This window comes from Saccopteryx bilineata, chromosome 2, assembly GCF_036850765.1.
Source record: "Saccopteryx bilineata isolate mSacBil1 chromosome 2, mSacBil1_pri_phased_curated, whole genome shotgun sequence".
Lineage (NCBI taxonomy): Eukaryota > Metazoa > Chordata > Mammalia > Chiroptera > Emballonuridae > Saccopteryx > Saccopteryx bilineata.
In genome coordinates, this window is record NC_089491.1 from 35402696 (window position 1) to 35424572 (window position 21877).

A 21877-nucleotide genomic window follows, 5' to 3' on the forward strand; every position below is an offset into this window, starting at 1 on the left:
GTGTGTGTGTGTGTGTATGTGTGTGTGGTTTTTTTTTTACAGAGAGGGGCTAAAAAATCATACGTGCTTTCATAGGCATACAAACTATCCCAGAAAGATACGCCAAGAACCTGATAACGAGTGCCCTCTTGAGGCTGGACTGGGACATTGGAACACAAAGTGGAAGGGAAACCCTCTTTATTCCTTACATCCATTTCTAAACTCTGAATTTTAATATATATATATATTCCTTTTTTTAAATAAAACCCTGAAAACTACAAAATGCAAAATAAAATGGCCCTTCCCTTTGAGAGGATTTAGGGGCATAATATTTGGAGCCAGCCTTGGATCTGGAGATCGTATATACAATACTGGCTCCACCATAGCGACTTCGGGCAAGTTCCCGCCCGGAATGTGTCTCAGTATCCCCAGGAGCCCTTGGATGTCAGACTGCGGATCTTGGGACATCCCTCGAGCTCCGAACCAGAGCGGCCGGGCGCCCATTCTAACGCATCGGTCCCGGGCCGGGCAGCCGTCTGCGGGCGCCCCGCGGTGCAGTGCCGGCCAATCAGCGGCTGCGGGGCGGGCGGGCGGAGAGGCGGCGCTGCGCGCGCGGAGCAGAGAGCGAAACAGAGGCACCACTGTGGTCCCGGACGCGGACCATGCCACGCTCACCCGTGCTCTTCCCGTTGCTGCTTCTGCTGCTGCCGCCGCTGGCGCTAGGCCTCGGGCTCCTCAGCGCGGGTGGCCGGCGCCCAGAGTGCGGTCCGTGCCGGCTGGAGCGCTGTCCAGCACCCGCGCGCTGCCCCGCGCCCGGCATCCCGGCGCGCGACGAGTGCGGCTGCTGCGCGCGCTGCCTGGGTGCCGAGGGCGCGAGCTGCGGGGGTCGGGATGGCGCGCGCTGTGGCCCTGAGCTGGTGTGCGCGAGCCGCGCCGCGGGGGCGGCGCCCGAGGGCACCGGGCTGTGTGTGTGCGCGCAGCGCGGCACCGTCTGTGGCTCCGACGGCCGCTCTTACCCTAGCGTCTGCGCACTGCGCTTGCGCGCCCGGCACGCGTCCCACGCGCATCCAGGCCACCTGCGCAAGGCTCGCGACGGCCCGTGCGAATTTGGTGAGTCCGGCTTCCTCCCCACAGCGCTGGGGCGGGAGTGAGGGATTCTAACTCAATAAGGTGTGGGGCAAAGGATGCCCCTCCCTACCTCTTTGCACCATGATGGACAGACAGCTCTGCCTAAGCCTCAGTTTTTCTCTCAGGAGCAGTTTTTCTTATCTGGCAGGGTGCTTAAAGAGACTGGGGCAGGAATTCACATCCTGCACCCTTCCTTACCAACCTCGTGGAGAAACCAGCCAGTGAGCTGGTTGGAATTTGGGGAGCCTGCTGTCCCTTTTGGAACTTAAGTACTTGCTGATGCAGATATTCTCAGGCCTGGCATGTTTGCCTTCCTAAGACTGGGATTTTAGGAGTGGGAGGTATCCATTAGTCCAAGTCCCTGGAGTGGGTTGTTTGAAATGAGAGGGAGGGACGGTGGTGAAGATGCCAGAAGAGGAGGAGCTGCAAACCAGACTCGGGAGTTACCGGACCAAGCACCAGGGCTTGGACCTTAGGGGGTCCTAAGGGAGCTCCCATTTAGGACAGGTAAGACGTTAGGAGAAAAGATTATAGTGCCTTCAGGAGCAGACCCAGGTTTTATGGAACTAAGGCTTATACAATTTGGAGGGTCGCACTTTAAGTAAAGGAGTCAAAAATTAATCATTGCTTGGGACCTAGAACTTAATCTTCATTAATATTCAGTAAAGTTGTCTCTGGGTGTAATTGCAGTCCACCCTCTATGGCCAAGGCCCAGACCAAGCACCAGGCTGCAGCTCAGGCTCAGGCTCAGGTTCCAAAAGGTGCCCAGCCCCCCAGGAAGACTCCAGGTAGAGATCCCTGGCTGCTGATGTGAGGACAGAAGAACTGGTATGCCCCCTGGGCTGCTGTCTTCATGAAGCTGGTGTCCTCCTGTGCTATTTGGACAAATAATCCTGAGGCAGGATCTGTCAAAAATTAAAAAAAAACTAAAACATTAGTAAAGAGATGCCCAGAGAAGCCCCCTGTGGGCCCATTAGGTTTAGGAGAACTGTCTCTTTCTATGCTGCCTGGAGACCAAGTCCAGACCTAAATGCCTAAGTCAGTGTAATGGCTTCAGCTCCAACAAGGAAGCCTTGGGGGTGGGAGAAGGCCTTCGCAGGCACTGGGAAGTTGTTTTTTGTTGTTGTTATTGTTTTGTTGCGGTTTTTTGTGTGTGTGGTGACAGAGACAGAAAGAGTCAGAGAGAGGGACAGATGGGGCAGACAGACAGGAAGGGAGAGATGAGAAGCATCAATTCTTCGTTGCAGCTCCTTAGTTGTTCATTGACTGCTTTCTCATATATGCCTTGACGGGGGTTACAGCAGACTGAGCGATCCCTTTCTCAAGCCAGCAACCTTGCTCAAACCAGATGAGCCCGCGCTCAAGCTGGTGACCTCAGGGTCTCAAACCTGGGTCCTCCATGCCCCAGTCTGATGCTCTATCTACTGTGTCACCACCTAGTCAGGGGGCACTGGGAAATTTTTTATTATTATTTCCCCCCAAGCATTCTAGGTAGATGCATGTCCAGCAGACTGGTGTTGTTGGAAATGGGGCAGGAAGGCCCCTGTCTGGGAAACATGAGAACAATGCATAGCTCCTTGAGGCCGCTGAGCCTCCCCGGGGCACAAAAACGTCACTGTTAGCTATTCCTGGTTGGGGCTCCCATGGAGAAGAGAGCTGGCTGGCACTTCCCATGCTGCTGGTTTCCTCAGTGGCCTTGAGCGGGTCCCTTCCCCCTTCTGGGCTGTGTCTGCCCCTATGAGGCCATGGTTGAGGTCCCTTTGTTTCTGCCCCGTGGCACCTAAACAGTCCCTTTTCCTTCCTTCTTCTAGTCCTGTCACTCTGACGATCTGCTTTCCTCAGCAGTTACATTCACAGGCAGCTCTCTTTGTCTCCAGACAGGAAAGATTTTCACTCCCTGGGCAGGAGGTACACATGCTGGCCCTGTCCCCAGGATTTACCCCTGTGGATAGTCTCAGATGATTTTTCCCTGGAGTGGTTGGTGTTTTGTTCCCAAGAGAGAGATGCCTTGAAGATATTTTAAGATATTTAGACCAAATCTGCTATTATGGGGAGAAGACTGAGACTCGGGTGGAGGAGGCCAGGGGACTGGCCAGGGTGATCAGTAAAGCCTGACCAGCTCCCAGGTGCCCTACACCCTTTTTCTCTGCTCTTTTGGGACAGGACTTGATAGTGTTAAGTCAGGCAGGTGGTGGTTGCCATGGTTACCAGAGTGAGGCCAGATGGCAGATGGAAACCCTATACCCCTAATTCACTGAAAATTACCAAATGACAAGTAAATGTGACAGCCCCTCCACTCTGATCTATGCGCTCTGAGGCGCACTTCAGGCATGGGCCCCAGGCGTGAAGATGTTCGCAGAGCCAACTGGAGGCAACACAGAAGCTGCTTTTAATGATCCCATTAGTGATAGCACCGGGCCTCCCCGGAATTTACCTCTCCTTCCCACTAGTAATTGCCATCCGCTGCACACCAGGTGCTGTCTCCCTGTGGCTTTCTGTCCTGAGATGTTTGTGTGGCCACCGCCCTGTGTCCTGGTGAAGCATGAAAGTGTGGACAGGGGGATCTTTCCTTGCTAGTGACTAAGGCAAAAGCCCCTCACTCTGCAGCGCTGAAGCCAGCCTCTATTCAAAGGACACAGCAGGAACACTTCCTAACAATGCCCCTGGGGACCCTGCTTGAAGGGGAAGCAGAGGAGTCATAGCAGCAGCTGTTCTGCTTCAACACTGGCAAGAGAGCCACCCTCCTTAGCGTCTCACCACGCCCTGCAATATGCAAGCTCCTGACTTGAACAGGATGAGGCCCCTGTAAATATGTATTAAGTTCACCACCGTGGCCATGGGAGGGGGGGGGGGTTCTACACATGCCTCTCAGGAGCATTTGGAAACAGTGTTCAGGCAAAACGTTTACCTTTCCTCCTATGCTCCCGAAGGCCCCAAAATGCCTGATAAGAAGAGTAGTCCTCTGATCAACAACACAGATTTGTTGAAGACCCATTGTGTTTCCACATAGGAATAACTTTTTACATGTACATCCCATCTTCTTACTTGTTTTTTACAACTACCCTGGCGGGGGCTCACTCTCATTTAACAGAAGGGAAATCTGGGGCATGCAGGAGGGAATTCCCTGGAGCTACCTGGCTAGCTCCCAGTGGGGGTGGGGCAACAGCCTGGGTTTCTCTGGCCTTTTAGAGATGGGGCCATACATCTCTAGCACACTGGCAACCTGATTAGAGAGCTGCCATACACCGCTCCTCTCGGGTCCTGAGGCTTTCTCAGTCTGATCTATCTTCCAGTCCCCACACCCGAGGCCTGATGCTGGTTCCTCGGTTTAGCACTGGGTGGTGGCTCCTGAGAGGAGCAGGGAGAGCTTCACACAAGGGGAAGCACATGAGAGGAGTCTTGAAGGATGGGTAGAAAATTCCTGGGCCAAGGTGGTGGGGAGGTACAGCATGAACCGAGGCACAGAGGTCGGAGTGAACAGTGAATGTGAACAGTAGGCAGGCCTGCTGGGCAGCCACCCAGTGGGACGGTTGGGGAAGGAGGTGAGGCCCAGAGTAGTTTAGGACAGGGGCCTTGCAAGTGTTAAGTGGCAGGCTGAGGGGTGAAGCTTCATTCTGTACTAAATTAGTGGTTCTGTTTCTCCACTGTAAGGTGGCATGGCGTTATGCTGCTGGGGCTATCATTACTTTAACAGGATGTGTTGTTCCTTGTATGCACTCTGACCATTTGCTAACATTGGCAGGCAGTGGGACCCGGCAGGCAGTAGGTTCGTGTCTTGTTTTCAATGCCCAATTAGATAGAAGTGGTCCCGTGCCAGTGCCCACCAGGACAGTGAGCCCTTGCAGCCTCGGTGAGCTCTTGAGATCCTGAATCTTAGAAAATTTACCTCGCTTGAAATTCCAGCTTCACTTAGAAACCTGTCTCTGCGAGGCATGTGTTACCAGGTAACCAGGAGAGCAGCGAATGCCACTTTGTGAGAGGGACAAAGAAGGGGGACCTCATGCTCAAAAGCCTTTCATGCCGAGGGAGGGGTTTGAGGCACAGGCTGCAGGGAGCAGGATTAACTGTTCCTCACTCTGCATCGGAAGGTGACTGTTAGCATAAATTATCAGGGCTGTTCAGTGTGTTTGTTGATCATTAAACTCTTTGGTGGTGTGCTTTTTCCTACAGGCAGATGGGGTCCTGGGGGATGACTTTTGATATTCTTTCTTTCCCTGGTACCATGAATTTTAAAGAAATCTCAGAGGCATTTGGGAAGATCTTACACTCTGGCCATCAAAGACATAGCTGACAGGTGGGGAGGGGAACAGATCACCACACACTATAATAATAATATTGATCCCTTTCATTTGCACAGATGCACACGCTTAATAATGCAGTCACATTCATTCTCTCCCTTTGCCCTGGAGGATGAGGGCCTCATCCTCATTTGCAAATGAAGAAGAAATGGTCAGCAACTTGCCCAAGCTCCTGCGGTTGGTGACCGTACTCCTGGGTATTTGAGACTCACTCCCTTGGTACCATTTTGCCCACCACACTGCTGCCTTCATTGGGCACACCTGGGTAACTATTTTCTGTATCCTGATGGGTGGGTTTGTGCTATCCCAGCATGTCCAGGGCTGTTGCTGGCATGAACAGAAGGAAACAAGTATTGAGCAAGGAAAGGCTAGACAGACAAAGCTGGCGCATTCACAGACTGGGCCAGCCGGGCCCCATCCTCGCTCTTGAAAGCACATGACTCTTGCCAAAGGCAGGTAGAAAGGGAAGCCCTGGCTCTTCCAGGAGTGTGGCAGCTCTGGCAACCATAAGGCTTTGCCCTGGGCTTGTCTGACACGGGGCTGTGGGCCTGGCCTCTGGAGCCTCTGGGGAAGGGGGAGAGCCCACCCTGAGGGCCCACCCATAGGCCTACTCCCCCGGGGCCAATAGAGGCATCTTCGAGGAGACCACCCTCAGGGTAGCACAACCTGCTGAGTCCTCAGGTCCCTCCATGGAAGCCTTTACACTTTGTAAGGGATCGTGTGACTGTCCCTCACAACAGCATAGGGGGAGGGTTGGCACAGGAGGGGAGGGAGAATGGACTCCCATGTCTATTTGAAAGAAGAAGCTGAGGCCAAGTCATAGCACTGGGGTGTGGCAGACACAGGATTCGCACCTGGGTTCCTCCTGCCTGTGGTAGTCATGACATTGAGCATCCCAGTGCCACTTGGGGATAGTAGGACTAGGAATACCCTGCTAGTATTAAGGACATGTCACCCAGTTCATGGTATCTTCACAAGAGCTACTCCCTGGGGGTGATGCCTGGAGGGTTTCATTCCTGGGCAGAAAAGAGTCAGCATAGCAGTGTGTCCTTGGGCAGGCCTGCAGGCAAGGGGTCCCTTGGCTGGTGTCTGGGAACTTGGGTTTCTGAGGGTTCTCACCATGCCCGGAACTGATAATGGTGGCTCACTGTGCCCAAACGGAACAAAGGGTAGCTGCACACCTGCTTTCCCTCTGAAGCCTGGGATTTTGGTGTGCAGAAGGCAGGGGGAGCCAGAGTAACTGGCCTCCAAATAAAGCCAGCAGGCACTGAGTGTCTAGGGAGCTTCCCTGGTAGATGGCATTTTGCACATGTCACAATTCGTTGCTGGGGAATTAGGCACATCCTGTGTGACTCCACAGGGAGAGGCTCTTGGAAGCTCGCACCTGGCTTCCCCGGTGCCTCTTCCTCTGATCGTTTGCTTTGTCTCCTTTCACTGTAATAAATCATAGCTGTGAATAAAGCTGTGCTGAGTCCTGTGATCCTCCTAGCAAGTCATTGAACCTGGGGGGGTTGTCTTGGGAACCCCAAACACGATCCCTAAGGAATTCTTTCTTATAATGGAATGTCATCCATACAGATTAACAAATGTTTCACTGTCTGACCAGGTGGTGGCACAATGGATAGAGCATCAGACTGGGATGTAGAGGACCCAGGTTCAAAACCCCAAGGTCACTGGCTTGAGCACGGGCTCATCTGGCTTGAGCACAGGCTCACCGGCTTGAGTACAGGGCCACTGGATTATAGACATGACCCCATGGTCACTGGCTTGAGCCCAAAGGTCAGTGGCTTGAAGCCCAAGGTTGCTGGCTTGAGCCCAAGGTTGCTGGCTTGAGCAAGGGATCACTTGCTCTCCTGGAACCCCCCAATCAAGGCACATATCAGAAAGCAATCAATGAACAACTAAGGTGCCGCAACAAAGAATTGATGCTTTTCATCTCTCTCCTTTCCTGTCTATCTGTCCCTATCTCTCCCTCTCTCTGTCTCTCTCTGTTTGCGTCACTTAAAAAAAAACTTTTACTTTAAAAATCAGTGTGGAATTAATGGACTCAGGGTGCCTGGGTTTGAGTTCCTCCTCCTCCAGACACTTCACCTTCTTGAGCCTCGGTCTTCTCATTTGTAAAATGGGGATAAGTTCAAGGTGGGTGTAAGGATGACAAGAGTAGTGTATGTGGCAGTGCCGTGTAAGAAAAGGGCAAGATGGTGTGGACAAAGCTTGAGGCCAAACCCCTGGGCTCAGCCTTGCCACCATTTAAGGTTGGGTGACCCTGGCTAGCTTCCCGAGCTGGCAGCTGGTGAGATTGCTGGAAAGATCAGAACGGGTTAATAATCCCTGCAAGCAGAAGAGTGTCTAGCACACAGCAAGCCCTCAGGGTTAGCCGGTGGCATACTTACCATTATTACGATGATGATGATGATGGTGGTAGTGGTGGTAATGATAATGATAGATTGTAAAGAGCTATTATGGATAAAAATATTTTCAATTGAAAATCAGATATGTTTTCAAGTTGATGCTTCTGCTCTCCTCCCCTTCTCTCTAAAATCAATCTTTTTAAAAAATAAAATCAGATATGTTAACATTCAAAACAGATTGTTGTGACAAAGACACACATGAGGAAAATTTTCAAGATAGCAGAACTGTTCTCTGCCTCGGTTGCGGCAGTGTGTGCACGATTGCATGCATTTGTCAGAACTTAGAACCGTGTGCCAGAAAGACTGAACGTACTGTATGTAAATCTAACAATAAAAATTTGAATGTCACTTTATCATCAAAAGCAGGGGGCTATTTTGTAAAAGAAATGGAATTTTCTGCCGTGAAATCAGTGGCAAAGACAGTATTTCCAGAACAGTCTTTCTTAATTGTACATAGGTATTGAAAGAACGGGAGAGGGTACAGGGAGGAGAGAAAGATGAAATGTGATTTACTGGTTTATTCATTTAGGCCTGAAAGGGATTGATGAAATCTCATTTAAAATTTATGACTTTACATGAACGAAAGTAAAACATGTTGATTGAGTGTCCCTTTGGAATCCATTGAGGGCTTTGGAATAAGACATGGTTCCGATTGTTCCCACAGGGAGCCATTCAAGGACCGGTTTGGGCATTTGGGCTCTGGGGGAGGCGATGCTGGCAGCAGGACGTGAATAAATCAGACTCTTTGTCATCCGTGCAGATGGGGCTCCTGCCAGGGAGCAGGGGTGTTGTGGTTCTTTGTGGCAGCCAGGCAGGTGGCTGGGGATGCATCGGGCAGTATAAGAAGCTAAGGACCTTGTGGGGGGAACGTTGATTATACTCAGGGATGTGGGTAGGGGTTTGGTGCTTAGAGGGTAGTGAGGTGGGCAGAGCTGAAGGAGTGAGCTGATCAGGCTGAGGGGGGAAGAAAGCCTATGGGGGACAAGGACAGGGTCTGTATTCAACTCACTGGAGGCCCGTGTGGCACCCAGGGGGCTATGGGACTTCCGAGGGCAACCCTGGGAGAAACAGGTGGGAGTTGCAGGGAGGTGAGTTTTAGCTTTAGTTAGGACAAGCTTTTTTACCAGCAGAACTCCCCAAGGAGAGAAGGGCCTGGCTTTTTGGCCGGAAGGGTAGTGAGCTCTCTTGTTACTAGAAGCATGCAAGTGGAAGCTAGATGAGCTTATCACAGACGGCCAGGCAGCGAATCTTGGGGAGTTGTTTGCCTCTAATTTGAGACTCTGTGGTTCTAAGACAGTTTCCCAGAGGTTTTTTTGTTTTGTTTTGTTTTGTTTTTGAGAACCAGCTTGACAGAGTCTGCTTCCCAGTCTGAAGGAGCCAGCCTAGTCTCATTTCTGCATCCTTTCACTCCTGCCCCCTCCCCTTTTCCTCCAGCCTTCCGTCTCCCTCCCTTTGTTCTCCTCTTTCCCTCCAAGGCTGCCTTGCCGGATGTTCTTGAGTGACCAGGAAAGCCCCAGGAGTCCATACATTTTGCCCTTGGGTGGTGCAAGAATGAATGTTTGCTCTTTTTTTTTTATTTATTTTATTTTTTATTTATTTTAGAAAGGAGAGAGAGAGAGGAGAGAGAGAGAGAGAAGGGGGGAGGAGCAGGAAGCATCAACTCCCATATGTACCTTGACCAGGCAAGCCCAGGGTTTCGAACTGGCGACCTCAGCATTTCCAGGTTGACGCTTTATCCACTGCGCCACCACAGGTCAGGAATGTTTGCTCTTTTATTTGTCGTGTGTTTCTTGCTCCGTCATCTGTTTACCAGACCTGCTCCTGACCTCCACTTGCTTATGTGTTAACTTAAACCACCACTTGCACGTTCATTACATGATAAGATCAGTTCAACAGCCCTGTGAAGCAGGGGGTATTGCTGCATCTTACAAACAAAAACGAAAGCAGAAAGCATTCTCCTCACCAGGGACCACATTTCACCTTGCCCAGGACACCATGGGGCCAGATACAAGGGTGGGCCAAGCTTGCTTTCTTATGCAGGTGAGACCAGGTAAAAGCACGTGGACTGCAAAGCAGGCTATGATTCAGCAGGTCGAAGAGATGCAGACCCTGGCCCTAGACTAGAACACACACTTTCTCAGCCCTGCAGATGGGGAGCTGTCCACTTGTGGAGCTAGGGGTTCCATCCCATGCAGAGACAGGTACATTGAGGGGCCAGTGGAAGGCCTGAAGGCCAAGGCTAATGGCCTTGATTCTTTTAGCCCCAGTGTGAGCAGAGCAGATGCCAGGCACAGAGAGAAGGGCAGAGTGTGGAGTATCACAGCTAAGAATTTCTAACTCAGGCCCTGGCCGGTTGGCTCAGTGGTAGAGCGTCGGCCTGGCGTGCAGAAGTCCCGGGATCGATTCCTGGCCAGGGCACACAGGGGAAGCGCCCATCTGCTTCTCCACCCCTCCCCCTCTCCTTCCTCTCTGTCTCTCTCTTCCCCTCCCGCAGCCAAGGCTCCATTGGAGCAAAGATGGCCCGGGTGCTGGGGATGGCTCCTTGGCCTCTGCCCCAGGCGCTAGAGTGGCTCTGGTTGCAACAGAGCGACACCCCAGAGGGGCAGAGCATCGTCCCCTGGTGGGCAGAGCGTTGCCCCCTGGTGGGCGTGCTGGGTGGATCTCGGTCGGGCACATGCGGGAGTCTGTCTGACTGTCTCTCCCCGTTTCTACCTTCAGAAAAATACAAAAAAAAAAAAAAGAATTTCTAACTCAGATACCGGCATGCTCTCTAGTGCCATCCAGCAGACCCACACCCTCCCTCTCCTTTCTGCAATGTTCTGGCAGCCTAGATCCATAATGCCTGATTCTCAGTCTCTATGTGGCTTCCAGGCCAGTAGTTTTGCCACTAGGGATGGGGAGATGTGTGGGGTGGGGGAGGCCAAGTGTAGAGTCTGTGATATGCAAATGAGTGTGAGTCTATGATATGCAAATGAGCGTCTTGAATGAACTGCAGGGGGTCTCAGCTCCTGGGTAGATGCAGCTGTCCTACATGGCGTTATTCTTTGAAATGCCCTCCACGTGGAAGGAGAAAAGCCCATCTGTTAGAAGACTCTGCTGTTGGTGAAGCAACACAAGCCCCTCCAGGAGCCAACCGCCCTATTGTGAGCCAAAAGCAGATGGCAGCTGGGGCCCCGGGAGGGAGTGAAAGGAGACAGGAGCTCTGCCGCAGACATGCTGGTGACTTCAGGGAGTTGCCTTTGCTCTCTGAATCCCTGTTTCCCGTTGATGGGACAGTAGTGATCGGTGAGAAGGCACATAGGCATCCTTCCAGGTCTAATAAGGCAAACTCTCTTCCACGATTCCTTTGGTCTCCCCTGCTCTGCCCACATTAGACTGTCCCAGCAGGCTCTCCACAGGCAGGGAATTCTAGAAGTGGGTCCTTGGCACCTGGAGGGTGAAGGTTTGTTCCCTTATTCTTCTAGCTCCTGTGGTCATCATTCCACCCCGAAGTGCTCACAATGTCACTGGGGCACAGGTGTACCTGTCCTGTGAGGTGAAAGCTGTGCCTCCCCCAGTCATCACGTGGAGGAAGGTATTTATATCCAAGAACGGGTGTGTGTGGGGGGGGGAGGGCAGGGTAAATGTGGTTTTTTTTCTTTTAAGCATGTTTCTGTGTATATCCTTTATATGTGGATCAGAGGATTTTAAAAGGACACCTTATATAGCATTCCTCTGCCTCCAGGTTTGTGCCGCAAAACTTTTACCTGAAAGCTCTCTCCAGAGGACAGTTGCCATCCTTCCAGGGGCATTTGCTATCTTGGCCACTTAGCTCTCCAGAAAGTTCTGCTGTTTATCTAGCCTAGATCAGCTGGAACAAAGTTAGAGACTACTTTACTGGATTTGGGTTTTAGAAAAACCTGGCTGGTGGCAGATAACCCAATCCTATTCGAAAACTAGATCTTTCTGCAGATCCGTCTTTGAGAGGCCAGCATGAATGACGTCATAGGCTGTCCTCTATCTCAGCAGCCCTCAGGAGGGCCGTGAAGGTCTGGACTGCTTCTGCAAGGCAGTGGTGCTGTCCACATCTTTGCTGTCCATCAGGGTGTGCTGTCTGTACATATATTTAGGTTTCTAAAAGTGACTGACATTTTAATAAAGCTACTAAGATATTAGCCTTCAAGTCAGTGGGCAGATGGAGACAGTGAGGATGTCTATGAGGTGGTACCTATCCAGAAACACTTTTTCTAAACCACCCCTGGTTTTCCTGTCCTCTAGGTCACACAGTCTCCTGAGGGCACCCGGGTGTTGGAGGACCTGCCTGGGGACCATATCAATATAGCCGTCAAGGTGCGAGGGGGCCCTTCTGCCCATGGGGCTATAGCCTGGATTTTGGTGAGTAGCTCATTTGTTTAGGATTACTGGCTATTACTGACTGGCCCTTATAAAGCACCCTTTATATTTCTATGACATGTTGCACATTTCAACACTGTTCTTATCCATTTCTAATGGACCCTGTATGAACTGTGAAGAAAACAGGGCAGGTAGTATAACTGCTGCGAGCCCAAGTGATCTGCAGTGGTAGGCAGAATTATAGCCCCAGAAAGGTGTACATGTCCTAATCCCTGGAACCTGTGGATGTTTTCTGTTGTATGGCAAGAGGGGGTTGCAGATGGAATTAAGGTTGCTAATTATCTTTTATAAGTAAGTTACCCCAGATTATTTGAGTGGGCCCAATGAAATCACAAGAGTCCTTTAAATGTGGAGAGGGAAGCAGGAGAGAAAGAGAGCCAGAGAGATGACAGTGTGAGGAAGACCTGACCTATTATTTACATTGCTGGCTTTGAAGATGGATGAAAGGGGCCACAAGCCAAGGAATCCAGGCAGCCTCCAGACTGGAAAAGGCGAGAAATGGATTTTCCCCTAGGGCCTCGAGAAAGAAGGCTGCGCTGCTGACATCTTGATGTTAGCCCACCGAGACCAACTCAGACTTCTGACCTCAAGAAGTGTAGATAATAAGTTTGTGTTGTTTTAAGCCATTAAGTGTGTGGTAATTTGTTATAGCAGCCATGGGGAACTAATACACTTGCCCGGGACCACATGGCTGATGAGGAGGGAAGACAGCACTTCTGCGTCCTCTCATGGCTCTCCATGCCACTTGCAGCAGTTTTGCTAAGATGAGGGATTGCCATACGTTTGAAGGAGCAATGGAGTGACGAGACAGGGCTCTGGGATGGCCAGGTCGCTCTACCGCTCTGAGCTGCAGTGTCCACAATTGTAAAAAGAGGACTTCAGATTGGACAGTGTGTCCAAGAAGCAGGTGACTCAGTCTGTGACTTACCTGTGAGTCTCCTGTAACATGAGAATAATGATGCTCCTACTTCACCTGCGATCGGCGTGATTCAGGATGAGATGGTGCACATAAAGGTGATTAGCATCCTCCCCAGTCTACAGAGAGACTCACGGTTGACAGAGGTGGTTCTAACAGGAGAAAGCAAGCGAGGAGAGAGCTGGTGTGGACCTGCCCGGAGGGGCAGGAGAGCAGGCTGCCCTCCACCTGTCTCCCCCACTTCGCCGCCCCTCTACAAGGTTTGGTGACCCTTCTGCACCCAGCTCGGAAACTCAGAATGCATTTGGGTCCATGTTTTTAAAATCTGAGCCTCAGTGTCCACAGTTGTAAAAAGAGGGCTTTACACTGGACAGCACCCAAGCGCCCACACTTTATTATAAGGAAGTATGGAGGAGAAGGTTTTCTCTGGTGTTAATTTGTGAATGCTGCCTCCACTGGGAACCCTTGTGGGTCATTCTTTGGGCAGTAGGTTTTTGTTCCTTTAATTTGCAATGTTTTCCATATAATCTATACCTGTTACCTTCAATAAGAGGACCAGGTAGCTCACAGTAAAAGGCAGAAATGCACGAGAAACATTAAAATGGGAGCCATGATAGAAGGTACTGAGGAAGAAACTTCATTCTTCCTTGGCAGCCAAGGCAAGAAGACTCGTAAGAGAGAGCTCTATCGAGCTCACTTTGAAAAGGAGTAAGTGTTCAGCGGTATCATCAAGACTAAGTAAGGAGGAGATTTTGCTGTGCCATATGGAGCTGTATGAACTTGCTTGCTTTATTTCTAGATCAACCCTCTGAGAAAGGAAGACGAGGGAGTGTACCAGTGCCATTCGGCCAACGGGCTTGGGGAGGCCCAGTCCCACGGCACGGTGACAGTTAGCGATCTGAGTCTGTACAGAGCCCCTCACTTCCCAGCTCTAGATGACCGCATGTGACAGAGTAAGTACACATTCTAAATCGCTTTATTTATATGCCTGTGTCACAAGAGATTGAGATGGTTTGTGATAAACAAAAAAAGAAGAAAAACACATAAATCAAAGAAACCAGAATGAAGCAAGAGTAGGAACGTACTACAATTAACAGGTAGTACCCCTAGCATGTTCTACATACGCATCACGCTGGGCTTCCCACCTAGCATGCCAGTCAAGAGCTGTGAACATTACGGGCGTCCAGAAGCTGAAAAAGACCAGTTGTTTCTTTCTGTTTCGGAGGCTGAACGGATTGTTTCCTCCGATGCTCTTAGGGCACCGAGAGAGCAGTCATTGTCACTGTGACAGCACCCACGTGAAAACATGCCCGCAGGGAAGATAACGCGCACCTCATTTGTCTGTGTCCGGTTCCTCCTTGTCGGCAGCTCTGTCATCTCCAGGCTGTGCCCCCCTGTCCCCGACACTGTGCCTCTGAGCAGCACATCTGCAGAGAACCTCATCTCCCTGGGCCAGGTGGGCCTGAGTCCTCGGAGTCACCTGGGTGAGAGCTGGTCCCCTACCAACAGGTGGACTGTGAACTTAGGAAACAAATTCCTTATTAACCAGGTTTTGCTGCTTAACAACCCCCAAACCTTTCTGGTTCACTGCCACCAACATTTATCCATCTCTTGCTCACATTTCATGCCAAGGTGACGGGTTGGCTGCTGCTCTACTCCACGTGTCTTCTTATATGGGGACCCAGCAGAGGGGCAGCCCGGAGTGGGATGAGTCCTTGGGTCAGAGGAGAGAGCAAGAGGCCCTGCCCCGGACACGATCTCATTTCATGTTTCTGCTCCGATGCAACGTTTGTCACATCTGCTTAAGTTTTAGCCAAAACAAGGCACATGGCCACATCCACTACTGGGGTTGGGGGGGGGGATGTCTGCCCCCCTCATAGGAGGTCAAGGGCAGGGAGGCATGGCCCTCTTACAGGATCAGAGGAACAGTCATCAACAGGCACCGTCACCAAGGCCTAGTGACAAGTATTTCATAGAGCAGGAACAATTAGAAACAAGTTTGATAGTTTGTGAGAAGCAGAGATTTTGCTGTGGTTATAATGCATATTATTTTGTAATTTACACACTATTGTTATGAACTTTCTGTGTACAAGGCCTTCCATCAGGTCCATAGGGGATGCACAGAAAGCCGGAAAGTGAACCTCACTGAACTACAGGGAATGCAATAAATATTGAGGAGATATGGGGTGTGTGTGAGTTTGAGGCCAGAGAAGCTGTTTATACCTGGGGAAATGAAGGAAGATTTCACTGCGGTTTCCTGTGGGATTGAAGGATGGGTGGATGCAAGCAGTTAGGGCTCCTAGGAACAGGGACAAATGATAAGGTGTAAAATCGTCCGACAGAAATTCAGTTAGGACATGGCTCTTAAAGTCCTGATACTTTACTTTTTGTTTTGTTATTGTAAATGTACCTTTTGTCCTGTATACTAGTATATGTATATATGTTGTACATAAATATATATGTATGTGTGTATCTATATGTGTCATGTTTTAAGCATATAATTTTTAAGCATAAATGTCTGTATATTTGTTTAAAAAAAAACAAATGATAGCAGGATATGAATACAGTCTATTATGGATGAGTTTTCAAAAGGGAGCCACGGAGAACCATGGAATTGTAAGACCATTGCCACTGCACAGTTCTCGAGTTCCCTCTGCAACATGCACTGTGCACTATTGGCCGGCTCTTGCTTGCATACCTCCAGAGACATGGCGCTCACTACCACCAGACAACCGTCTCTGGATTTCCCAATAGTTGGAAGTTCTTCTCATATTAAGTTGGAATCCGCCTGAAATGTCCACCCATTGGCTGTGCATGTGCTTCGTGGGCCCCCGCAGGGCCCCTCTGCTCCCCAGCAGGACCCCCCCCACCAGGGAGAGATCTAAAGTTAAGGGTCATTCCCCACACCTTCCATTTAGCACATAGTTGACTGTGACAGAGCAGGCTTCTTTCCTCTAACTCTCTTCCTTCTTTTCTTCTAGGGTCTTAAAAACGTTGACCACAGTATGACGGAAAAGTCAAGTCATGGATAATTTTGCTTTGTGACAAGTTGGAAAAATGGTGTTTGTAGATGACCCCTTTTGTATGCTTTTAAAACCTAGATGCAAACTAGATTCATGTGCAGATGTAGTTTTTAGCAGGGCACATCCTGGGGAAACAGACTAGACGTAGTTTTTTATACTTTTGACAAGAATTGCTCTGGGAGAGTTTGTTGTTTTTTTTAACTAGCCCCTCCCAGGGAAGAGCATGTTGTAGTGTATTTGTAACTCTGAAGGGCTGGGCCAGGCATGTGTCAGCTGGGACTCTACCTCATTTGTCTACAACTGATTAGTGGAGCTCTGTGACGCAGACACTGTGGGTTGTAGGAGGAAGGAAGAGGGTCCCCCTGTCCTCTGCCTGACCTCTAACTTGCCATGTGACCTGTACAGGTCCCTTTCCTCTCTGGGCCTTGGTCTCTTTACCTGTGAATGTGGCATTTGAGCTGGACATTATCTGTGTCCCTTTGAGCCCTGCCATCCTAGAGTCAGAGGGCCCTATGAAAAAAGTGTGGTCTTAGCATTCTTTCTAAAATGGCATTTCCTCAATAACCGATGCTATTACTTCATCCTAGGCTGTGGACAGCTGGCTGTAACTCTTCTATTCCTACCCTTTTACCTTTTAAAAGAAATACTTTACCAGACTCAGGCCTTATGGCTTGGTGTCTGGGGACAAAAATGCCCTCTCATTAATAAGCCCAGCATTCTCTTACCAGGTGGGCAGCGGAGACCTGCTTCTGGACATCAGATTGTGAAAACTGCGTCAGATACTGTCTCTGGGCTGTGGAACGAGGGTGTGATAGAATACGTTTTACTTAGAGAAGTTTTGACCTCACCCAGAAATGAGGCTTCCTATCTTTCCTTTAATGAAGAAAGAAAGGAGAATATATAATATATAGGATGAAAAAAAAAACAAACAAAACATCCTATGCAATTAAAATTTTTTAAAATTGGGATCTCACATGTAGATAGTCCTTAGAGTTCATGAAGCCAGCTGTGGTCATTTCCCAACTCCAGGATAGCAGGCGGGGTGAGTAGCAATGTCCCTTCCGCTGTACAGATGAGGAAACCAGGCTCCGAGAGTAAAGCACGGCCCAAGGCCTGAAGGCCTCCACGAAGGGCCAGAACGCAGGCACCTGGCCCTTCTTGGTACTCTCCACGCTGTGGTGCTATTCTCAGCATAATCTCATAACTGTATAAAGGAAGATGCTTCCACTTCCACGGGTTTCAGGGGTGCTTATCCAGGGTCACCTCAACTTCTAAAGTACAACCGCAGGCTGCCCACAGTGGGCATGACATTTTGGGGTCCTTTTTGGAACTGCATTTTCTGCCTGTAAGGCTGGCCATTCCACACCTGAAATATTGGGGTGGCATCACCCTGACATAATACACAGCAGGAGACTAGCCTGGGAATCCCGAGACACGAGGTCCGTTTGGGACCTCACCCCTGGCTTGCTTGGTGACCCTGAGCAAGTCCCCTTCACTTTCTGCCCCTCAGGTTCCTCATTTGAATAAGAAGAGTAGTTTTCAACTTTAAAATACTGGAACCCCCTTCTTTGAATAAAGTTAGAATTGAAACTGATCTGCATGACCTGCATGGCACAGTGGGTAAAGGTTGACCTGGAACACTGAGATCACTGGTTCGAAACCTTGGGCTTGCCTGGCTGAGGCACAGATTGAAGCAACTACTATGAGTGGATGCTTCCCATTCCCCTCACCCCTACCCCCACCTTTCTCTGTCCTCTCTCTAAAATCAGTAAATAAAATCCTAAAAAAAAAAAAAAAGAAAGAATCAAAACTGATCGAACAGGAAGCTCTCCTTGTCTGTTGGAGGTTGGGGCTGCTGGAAGACCTGTTAAACATCCCCCCCCCAGCACCACCTACCTCTCTCCCACCCACTCCACTGCGATGATTTCCATATCCGAGGTCTGTAAATTCCCGTGATTCGAATGGGTGATGAAACACTCAGGGGAATAGGGATGCGGAGGCCCTGGAGAAGGTAGTAGCATAGCATGCATCTGCTAATAAGCACATTTAACAAAATCAGTTGAATCCCCTCAAATTTACCCGTTCAAAATTAGAGAGCTGGATGTAGACCCCGGGAGCAGGGTGGACAGAGCCTCGTAATGATGGAGCTGAGCATGAAGACTGCATCGGGCTGGGGTTAGCATCCTAATCATGTGTAAAGATAATAATAAATGCTACTGTCTGAAATTTTCGCCATAACCAAAAAGGGAGATGAACGTGATTATCCCAATCTAATGACCTTTCAGTGGTGAGAGCCCACGACCTCTGCAGAGGCTGAGGGAGCGTGAGCTGTCATCATTTTGGAAACGTGATCCTCCAGAGCCTGTGTTTTCTACCCTATTTTCATAGATGCGATGATGTCACATGACCCCTGCACCCTGAAAATAAATGTTTTTAAGGACAGTCTTTGTGGTCTCTGTCTTTGGAATGCTGCTGTGGGTGGTCCAGGTCCCACTGAGACGTCATCATCCTTATGCTTCTTGCCTGGATTTTGCTTGCCTGAACCCTCCTTACCTCTCACCTGGGCTGCAGTCACAGCCCCATCTGGTCACCTTGCTTGCAGTTATTAACCAGTCCTGATTGTCTGCTGCCAGCCTGATTCTTCTAGCTGCCCCTGAACTTGGGTCTCCCACTGTATAAACATTCTAGTATTTAATTCACTCACTGGACCTGCCCTCTGTCATCTTCCACATGCATGTGACTAGCATTCTCCAGAGGACAGAAGGGCACAGACACTGACGATGTGAATGGCCGTGGGCCCTGGGCCCTGCACTCGGTTAAGACTCAAGGAGGGATGAGCGGGACAAGGTCACTGTCCTGCTGGGAAGCACAAGATGTCTGCTTGGTGATCAGAGTAGAGGAAGATTGTGGAAGACTTCCTGGGAGAGAAGAGGAGGATCTGAGCTGGGGACTGGAGTGGGTCTGGGGGCTTCCTGGCTAGGGAAACAGCAGGTGGAAGGAGCAGGGGGAGAGAGGTGCAGCTTAGTTTGTGAATGGGAAGTAGTGACCAGTGGGGCTGCTGGGAGCTGTAGTGGCAAGTGGAGGGAGGGAAGGGCTTAGGCCACATCTCTAAATGCCACCAGGGGAGGTTGGACTTGATTCTGTAAGCAACAGACAGCCTGAATCTCAGTCATATTGTCAACTGTCTTATAACTGGGCTTGAGGAGGATAATTCAAAAAGCAGTGTCCAATCTTTAATGTACTCACTTTGTACCTTAAATAGAAAAGTCTGATTTTTAGTCAAAATGGACTTTATCATCAGGTTTCTGGTGCATTTAATCCTATGTTTAAAACAAACAAAAAAACAAAAACATTGCCCTCTTCTCCTCCTTAGGGATGGATGATGCAGGAAAAATTAATAAGAACAAGCAAATTAGTTGACAGTGAACAATTCTCTCTAATGAATTTCCTCATTCCCAGCCTCTGCCAGGGTCTCTTGAACATTAAATCAGAGAAATATTATTATGCAGTATTTTAATTAAGGGAAACCAAAGTGCCTTGGCACCTGCAGCTCAATAATGAATTCACGACTCGGAACCCATCACCCAGGGCAGAATTGGATACCTGTACTTCCCGCTGGGCTCTATGGGGCTGACGTCTCCTTCCTGGGGTGTGAACTTTCCCCGAGAAGGGACTGCCTCTGAGTTCAGCCTCCAAATGCAGAAGTCTCCCCCTGCCGGCATTAGGGAGCAGTTGGTGGTCGAGGGAAGAGTACAAATTGCTATTACTAGGAAGTGGGAGTAGCAGTGGGGGTGGGGGCAGAAATCTCAGCTCCATTCATAAACCCGCCCACCACCCACCTCTGCAGAGCACTTACTAGGTACCAGGCTTCCATAGGTGCTGAAGGGTCCACACTTGATAAAACACTGTTGAATAAATGAATAAACTCACCACCTTATTCCCAAATCTGCTCCTCCAGCTAGCTTCCTTTCCCCAGTGCTGAGACCACCACCCACTTGGTTACCCCAGCCAGCAACACGGGGTCCCCTCCTGGCTCCCCAAATCCACCCGTCCTCACACCTGGTTCAGGTTAGCATCACTGGCATGGGCAGCAGTGTCCTGAGTGGCCTCCAGCTTCAGGTTGTCCCCTCAACCTATCCTCACACTGAAACAGAGACAGCTGTACAAATCCAAATATGATCCTTTCACTCTCCTTTCAAAACTCGCGTGGTTTCCCATTGCGGGACAACGTGCGGACTTCCTCACAGCGGTACAGCCCCTTCACAAGCCAGCCCCCGCCTCTTCCCGGGCCTTTCCTCCCTGCTTCTCCCTTCTTCACATCATTTCTTCACACCCTCCACGCTTTTTCACAGACTTCATGCCCTTTCCTCTCCCAGGAACCCTTCCTGCGTCTCTCTGCCGAGATACCTCCTTCTCATGCAGTAAAGTCCCGTCTCCCTTCCCGCCGGCTTTTCCTTCACCCTGAGCTGGGTGCAGTAGTCAGGAGACTTGAGTGTGCACCCAGGCTCCACTTACTATCCAAACATCTCTGGACCATAATAATAATTTCTCAAGTGTGGAATCATATTAAAACGGGTGTGGAGAGCCTGACCTGTGGTGGCACAGTGGATAAAGCGTCGACCTGGAAATGCTGAGGTTGCTGGTTTGAAACCCTGGGCTTGCCTGGTCAAGGCACATATGGGAGTTGATGCTTCCTGCTCCTCCCCCTTCTCTCTCTCTCTCTGTCTCTGTCTCCTTTCTCTCTCTCTCTCCTTTCTAAAATGAATAAATAAAATAAAATAAAACAAGTGTGGAGAAAAGGGAACCCTGGTGTACTGTTCATGGTATTGTACATTGGTGCAGCCACTGTGGAAAGCAGTATGGAAGTTCCCTCCAAAAGTAAAAAATTGAACTAGCATATGATCCAGCAATCTCACTTTTGGGTATTTACCTAAGAAATCCAAAAAAATAATTTGAAAAGATATCTGCACCCCTATATTCATTGCAGCATTATTTATAATAGTCAAGATATGGAACCAATCAAGGTGTCCATTGGTAGATGAATGGATAAGAAAGATGTGATGCATACATACAATGTAATATTAGCCATTAAAAAAAGAATGAAATCTTGCTATTTGTGAGAGCACGGATAGACCTAGAGGGTATTATGCTAAGTGAAATAAGTCAGATAGAAAAAGACAAATATCATATGGTTTCCTTTACTTGTGGAATTGGAAAAAAATGAATAAAACAACCAAACTCATAGATACAGAGAACAAATTGATGGTTGCCAGATGGGAGGGGTGTTGGAGGGCTGGGTGGAAGGAATTAAGAAGTACGACTTGGCAGTTACAAATAGTCATGGGGGTGTAAAAGACAGCACAGGGAATATAGTCAATAATACTGTAATAACTGTATGGTTTCAGATGGGTACTAGACTTATTGGGGTGATCACTTCATATGTTATATAAATATGTAATCATTACGTTGTACACCTATGATTCTGTATGTCAACTGTAATTGAAAAACTAAAAATATCTTTAAAATAATTAAGAAAAAAAATAAGTGTCAGAGGGTAATCAGTAAATGAGATAAATGTTGTGATGCCTTATCAACATCGTGGGTGCTTAATACTGTTCTTCCTGTGATCTCATGGCCTCTGTCCTTCCATTTATCAGCACTTTTACCTGTTCTGTAGTTGTCTCTCTGCCAGACTGTGAGCTCCTGCAGGGCAGGGACCACCTCATTCAC

At 49.4% G+C, this 21877-nt stretch overlaps 1 protein-coding gene across 2 annotated transcripts; it reads left to right on the forward strand.

The window, feature by feature from the left end:
- Positions 1-616: 616 nt before the first annotated feature.
- On the forward strand, positions 617-18579 carry IGFBPL1 (insulin like growth factor binding protein like 1). 2 transcript variants are annotated; one of them, XM_066256697.1, is made up of 5 exons: positions 617-1089; positions 11281-11390; positions 12074-12190; positions 13924-14077; positions 16106-18579. In XM_066256697.1, the coding sequence occupies exons 1-4, from the start codon at positions 642-644 to the stop codon at positions 14071-14073; spliced, it is 825 nt and encodes a 274-aa protein (XP_066112794.1). In that variant the 5' UTR covers positions 617-641; the 3' UTR covers positions 14074-14077; positions 16106-18579. The 2 variants fall into 2 exon arrangements, with proteins under 2 accessions (XP_066112794.1, XP_066112795.1); XM_066256698.1 differs by lacking the exon at positions 16106-18579 and adding an exon at positions 14382-14509.
- The last annotated feature ends 3298 nt before the right edge of the window (positions 18580-21877 follow it).